Below are 7360 nucleotides of genomic sequence, written 5' to 3' on the forward strand. Positions count from 1 at the left end.
AAACAAAATTAAATACGGTATCTAGCTTTTTAAAAGTTTTACAGTTATTCTAAAGAATTAACAATGAATATTAAAATAAAATATTACTATCAGAATAATCTTTAAATTCGTTACACTAACTAAAAGTTTTTACATAAACTTATGAATTTTAAATTAAATTCTAAAACTACAGCCAACTAATAATACCATTAATAATTTTTAACTGTAGTAAATGAAAAAAAAAAAATTACGCTAAAAAAACCTTTATAACTATTAAAAATGATTTTTTTAGTTAATTAGTTCGCTGATTCTTGTATTGATAAGACCTTAAAATATTTCTATACACTTTGATAAGTTCATAACAACTTTAAAACATTTACAATTGATAAAGAAAATAAAAAACATGTAAACCACTATTTAAACTTCTAAAACAACCAATTTTCATGAAATTATCTTATAAATTTACCGTAACTTTTTTTTGAACCAGCCGGAAAACAGACCAAAAATTTTCTCACAAACATGTACGGATGGGTTGGCGATGGCGAACTGCCCCCACTTTTTGTTAATATCCTGTGTTAATAAACAAAATTAAAACAATTGAACAACCTACCTACAAATATAATTTGTATTTACTGTTGGAAAGTTATTCACTTATTAATTCGAATAAAAAAAATATACTCTATTATTTAAGTTAAGATAAATACATTATACTAATTTATGTTATTCTTTGATAAAAAAAATGACACCATTTTTAACATTAACAAATGATAATGTTAAATTTCAAAAAAAATAAGGCGAAACATTATTAGCTTTAAAAAAAAAAAAGTTAAGAAAAAACCAATCACAAAAGCTGTTAAAAAATTCTCTGTAGCTGAATATAAACATGCAAAACAAAATTTTTAAAAAAACTTAACAACTATAAACACGGCCACCTGTGTGGGAGCGGACGTGAAGGTGCCGCTGACGATCATGAACGGGAAGAAGGCGAGGTAGGAGCAGATGAGGGCCGTCCGGTCGTAACTGGAGAAGTTGCACCGCAACGCCGCCTCGTTCAGCAGGTGCATGGGCAGGCCGAAGCCGAGGTAGTACGGCCAGCTGGCGGTCAGAATGTGGACGCGCTCGTTCAGCTTCAGGCCCATGGTGGACCACTTGTACTCGCACGCGTACATGGCGAACAGCAGGGACTGGTGCACGATCCTCGAAACCATCTGTTTCAAGGGGGTTGCGTTTAAACGGGGATAGTAAAACATGAATTAAATTTGTAACGTGATCATTGTGTTGTAACTGGTTCACTGCGAAATTAAATATTAGTTTAGTTTTGAATAATAGTTATATATGAAAATTATAACCTTAGGCTTTATTTAGTTAAGAGCATGTTAAAATTAATGTGAGGACAAAGCAACTATTTTTTTTTATAATTAAGAACTGTTTTGTGAATAACAGTAGTTGACAGTATTACAGACGCCTTACTTGTAAGTCTTACAGCCCTACAAAGTCGTACTTGTATGCCTTACTGAAAAGTAAAACATCTTTTTATTATCGTCTAACAAAATTCTTTCCAGTTCCATAAAAAAGATTTAACTCAAAAAAAACCTGCTTACATTGAACAAGTTTTTGTCTGTTTTTATTTGTAACATTACGTAAAACAACTGTTGACAATTAAGATACTAAAACAACAAGGAGAGATATTTGACATGGATAAACTTAGAATTAAGTTTCATATTTTAGTCAAACCTGTAAGAGCCAGTTGAAAGATAGCAAGGCTTCCGCAACAGACGATTGCAAGCAGAATATTATTTCAAACACCACCGTGTAAACGAGATCTGCTATCAAATTTGAAATTGGCAGAGGTCGTCCAGAATGAGTTATTTCTCTTGCTTTGTATGTCATCGTCGATACATCGTTGAACCTTTTCAAAAAAATTCTATTAAAATCTTATAAGTCTTACGTCCAAAAGCAACTTTGTTTTCTTCATTTTAAACAAAATTAAGCTTTTGATCGATAAAGTGTTTTAGACTCATTTTTTATTTAAGTATATACTTATGATTAAAATTTTGTATCTTGAAAGTTCGTTACTTTTACTGATTGTTGTTAAAACTGTTAGAAAATTAGTTAAAAACAAGTTTAGCTTATTTTAATCACAATCACAAAATAAAAGAATTAATACCCAGTGTACAATATAAAAGTGTCATCAAACAAAATGTTACAGTTCTATGGATAAAAATTAACTCATTTAGTTTATGTATACAGCAAACAAATTATTTATTCATTATATTTTTGTTTACCTTTTTGTTCAAATAAATTCTAAGACCTCTGCACATTTCAATAAATTTTAAAGGTGCTTGGTTGTGCCTTGTCTGTATACAGCTAGAACACACACTACTTATATTTTGCAAAAAAAAACGTGTTATGTATTTGTATGAGAATTAGGAAAATAAAACTAATACTTCTTAAGTTAGTTTTTATTTAGAAAGCAATGTTTGATTTTTTAATTTGTAGAGACAAGTTATGTCCTTTAATATTTTGACAAACCACACATTATACGGTCTGACCACTTCAATAATTGCTAAAACTTAATATTTCTTTGTATGAAACTCAGCTAAACCTAGTCATTTTATTTCTAATCAAAACAGCTAAAAAAATGAATAATTAAAATTAATATCCTTCTGCTAATTTGGTTTTTAATGATCTCAGATAATAATTTATTGTCTTAAAAGCAAAAAAAAAGATTTAATAAAGATAAGTAGCCATTTATAAAAATTGTAAATAACACCACATCAAGAATAACACAACAATTTTTTTTTAAGTTACATCAACTAACTGGAACAACTAACCATATACTTGCAATTAATCTCAGTGTGGTATTGAAAGGTACTAGTACTAAAATACTAAAAACCCACTCAATCAAACTCTTCATCCAGAAAAATTTTTCATTATTGTGGTTTATAAATGAAGTTACAAACTGTAAAAAAATGTAGTTGTAAGCTCATTATAAATCAATTTCATTTAAATAAGTACATTTTATTGAAATATATCTAAAACAGATAATTTTAAAAAGTTATAACTACTAAATAATATTTTATTAACTGCAAAATTAAAAAGAAAATTATTGAAGGAAATAAAAAATAATTCTTATCAAATTTGGCTGGTTTAGTTTTATATTCTAAATATATGAGTAATTGAATATTAAAAAAAATTCATTCCATGTCATATCAACATATTAAAACTGTACAACCATTTGTTTACAACTGTCCTAATGAAAACTAACACTTTTTTTTAACATTATAATTATACTAAAAACATTAAGACTTTTTACTTATAATTTTGGTTTCTTTTTGTTAGTTTTATTAAAAATTCAATAAAAAAACCAAAACAGCAGAAACTTTTTAAAGCCTTTATCAACTATAAAAAAGTGCACTTTAAATAATTTAAAGTTAAAGTATCAGATTATTTTTTATACATTTTTAAACTAACTTCCATCATCTACATTATTCTATACAAATAGGCTGTATGCATTTTATATTTATAAGAAAACGGTCGGTCACTCCATAGTAATTAGTATTGTTAGTTGGCTTGTCATTTACTATTCCTAATATAAAGACCTAATTCACTTTAATCTTGATAAAGACTTAAATTATCATCAAAGATTGCACACTTAATAATGCTCTTATTACAAGTAAATATTTTTTTTATTTGTACTTAAAATCAATATTTTTAAGGAATGCCTTTTGAAATTAAAATGATCATGTTTAAACGTTTTAGCAGCATGCAACATGATATTTTAATTTTTAATTTATAGATGCTTTTTATTAAGATCTTGTAAAACAAACGCAATATTTCTTGTGATTACATTCACTACCATATTAGCTATTCATTAATTTGTACAAGTATAGATTATCTTTGTTGTCTAAATGTCTTAGAAATATCCTAGTTAGGAAACTTTCTTTTAAAGCTTAAAGTTTATATTAGATTAAAAACGTCAATCATGGTATAGTGTATTTGGTACTCTTATTCAGTGTTTATAGAAAAATACACATGTAGAGTTTTGTTGTACACCACAAACTTAGTACCTAAAAGAATTATACAAAGTTAGGGTATACATGTTGTTGTTTTGTTCTAAATGCTGATTTTAAAGTACTAAAATACTTAAACTTAAAATTAATTTCAAACCAGAACAACAGTTATCAATGTAAAATTAAAAGTATAATAAGTGTTCATGTCTGCTTAAGATTGTCACTACAGTGATATATAAGCAAAAATTTTAATACTTTGAGAAAAACTGATCAAAATATTATAAAAACTAAAAAAGCAAAAAATTATTTTCATAGAGACCTAAATGTTTTCTGAAACTAGAATTATTTTCATTTTGAAATATATACTTATAAAATAGTTAAAGTTAAAAAACTTTTATAGTAAGTAAAAAAAATACTGAACAAAACAAAAATTGATAGATAAAGACAATTTTTATACATTTTTGAACTCATATACCGTAACTAAAATATAAATAATACACGTTAAATTTGTTAAAACTTTCAATCAATTATTTTTGAATAAAATAAACATTTTGTTTTTAGTTAAAAGTACAGACTAGATATTTAAAAGTTTACCTGATAATAGTTGTATTAAAGCTGGCTTATCAAAAAATTAGACTTTTTAGAGTAATGGTAGTTTTAAATTATAAAGCTATTTAAGACTGAGGAAGAGTAGAACTAATTGCAGCTGTATTTGACACATAGTGAACATTAGAAAGTTTTTATTAAACAAAATGTAGGTAAAGTCAATGTCATTATCTTTTAATTAATGTAATGAAATTTTTGATACTATGTAAAGTACATATATGTGTTCATGATGTAATAAACAAAAATCTATCACTTATTTGTACTTCTCAAGTTAGCTCAATTTATTTTTGCTATCAGTTATAATTCACTGACTAAAGCAGTTAATTTATTACTTTAACAAAATAAGTTAGTGTAGTAAGAATTACCTGTACAATCGGAATCATGTTGAGAAAAGCAACAAGGAGTAACCACATAAACACAGCTGCACCAACACACTGCATTGCTTTAAGCAGCAACTTTCGTTTGAACGGTGCTGCAATATTTTATATTAGTTCTTTTCAACCAAAACTTTAAAAATAGTATAGGGAATATCTCTTTACTAGTAGTTTTACTTCTATATTAATAACTAATCTACCGGTTGCTTTTTACTGCTTTGTTATTTCAAATTAACTTTTAAGATATCAGCAATCAAAGTTTTAAATTTTCTATATGGAAAGCACTAACTTAAAAGAGTAAAAAGATGTTTTACTGAAAGTATATCTCTTAGAATTTTTATGCAAGTGTTTTTGAAATTCTCATTCTAAGCATCATAAAATTGAATTTGGCCAGAAAAATCATAACATTGAAATATACATTACCTAAAAATTTAAAGCAAATTGCTTCAAAAATAAAGATAAATATAACTTTTAGTAGACTCATCAAAATCATGTGAAAATTGACTATTAATTTTTTTTTTTATAGGTTTGTAAAGGAAGCTTTTATAAAGCTGATTATTTTTAAAAAGTTTATTGTATGTTTTTAGTTTCAAAAAAAAGTATCTTATATTATGTCCTCAAGTAAATCAGAGAAATTTTAATCTTGGTAAAAAAAATTCTGTACTCCCTATGGCCTTAGAAAAATTTAATGTCTTCAATTTGACTAATTTGAAAGTAACTAAAAAAACAAGATATTATCTTTCAAAAAATTTAAAACCACTTCATATTTTATGTTTTAAAACTGAGCCTTGTAGACAAAAGAAATTTGTGCACTCAACTATTTCTAATAACTTATTTACTTGTACAGCTTATTTAGTTAATTACTAATTATATTTTTACATTGCTTAATTTTTAGCTTTTATATTTTTAGTAGTTAATTGTAATTATCACATTGGCTACTGTTATTTTTTATCTAAAATTTTTTCAGGTTTTTGAAAGTAAAAGTTTTTTGTATATTTAATATATAATTAAATTGGTAAAAATTGTTTAAAATAAAAAAAAAGTGAATTCTGTAATACTACTTAAAATATGTTTTTTTAATAAAATTCTAAATAATAACATTTTTCTAATACAACTTTTCCAAACGCGTTTTTCTAATACAACTTTTCAATATGCATAATTTCTTAAACTAACAAGATCAGTGTATTTTTTCAAACTTAACTTACTGTACAAAAAAAAACCTTCATTATTACTACGTCAGAACAATTATAAAACTTTCAAATTCAAAATTTATCTTAAACACTGTTAAAAACTTTAGCTTTACTGATGACTATATGAGATTATATATCTATTATACTTATTGTTTTTTATACAGTCAAATAAATAATACATACCTTATATCTATTCTAAGTTTTATTACTGCTTGTGTAAAATTTGTTCAATATTATGTTTATTTTGCCTATACTTTCAAATTCCAGGTTATTTCAAAATATCAGGTTAATTGGCTACCCTGATTTATCTTCTTCTTTCTTTTTTTATTATAAATATACATATTTTTTTATTGCAGTAACATAATATGACTTGAAAGATCAAGATGAAAAATACTTTTGCTTGTTTGTTTTAATGAAAAAAAACTTATGTTAACTGTTGAAAATTAGTAAAATAGAAAACTATGGTTTTAGAAACTAAGATTGGATAAAAACTTAAAAATTCTAATATAAAAAAATTCTAATAAAGTTTCACCATAGTACTTTTTAATTAAGATTTCACTATTAAGTTAAACGTTAAATTTTCATGTAGTTTATAGTTTTTGTAATATGTAAGTTGTTAATCTTAAATATTACATTTATAAACAACTTAGTAGTTTAGTTTTATAAATATCTATTACAAGATATATAGATGATAGTAATGACAAAACTTTAAAACAAAAATGTAGCATACAAATATTACAAACAACATACTTTCATTGCTCAGGCTAAAACTTGTTAATTTTTTCAGTACAAGTGAAAATATTTTTTAAATTATAAATGAAGTAATTAATTAGTTTTTTACCATCTGGCTTTTGTTTCTTTTCTATTTCGTGGAGTTTTTTATCAAGAGTAAATATGAGCAATGCTCCAGATACAGAATCGTAAAACCCTTTTAAACACCATTTGATTATGGTTAAAAATGCCATTGTATTATATCTTCTGAAAATTTCATATTGTTTAATAAACTTTATCAAGTTCAAAATTTTCAGCAATAGATTCATTTTTTAAGCTACTTAAAATTAAGTAGTACAAAACTTAAAAGAATTTCTTATTTATAACTTTCAACGACTGAAAAACTAAAAAAGTATAAGAATACTAATATTTTGGTGAATTTTGTTATTATAAAAAATTAAATGCTCAAGTTGCTCAATTTTAACAA

The 7360-nt window shown here is 25.0% G+C and overlaps 1 protein-coding gene across 1 annotated transcript; it reads right to left on the minus strand.

The window, feature by feature from the left end:
* Positions 1-210: 210 nt before the first annotated feature.
* Positions 211-7136, minus strand: LOC145834774 (etoposide-induced protein 2.4 homolog). Its single transcript, XM_082942285.1, has 6 exons — positions 7004-7136; positions 4964-5070; positions 2814-2941; positions 1714-1888; positions 912-1187; positions 211-549 (listed from the first exon to the last, which is right to left on the minus strand). Exons 1-6 carry the CDS (start codon positions 7125-7127, stop codon positions 442-444), a joined length of 918 nt encoding a protein of 305 aa, XP_082798411.1. The 5' UTR covers positions 7128-7136; the 3' UTR covers positions 211-441.
* Positions 7137-7360: the final 224 nt, after the last annotated feature.

Source organism: Thalia democratica, chromosome 4, assembly GCF_965202585.1.
Source record: "Thalia democratica chromosome 4, ktThaDemo2.hap1.1, whole genome shotgun sequence".
NCBI lineage: Eukaryota > Metazoa > Chordata > Thaliacea > Salpida > Salpidae > Thalia > Thalia democratica.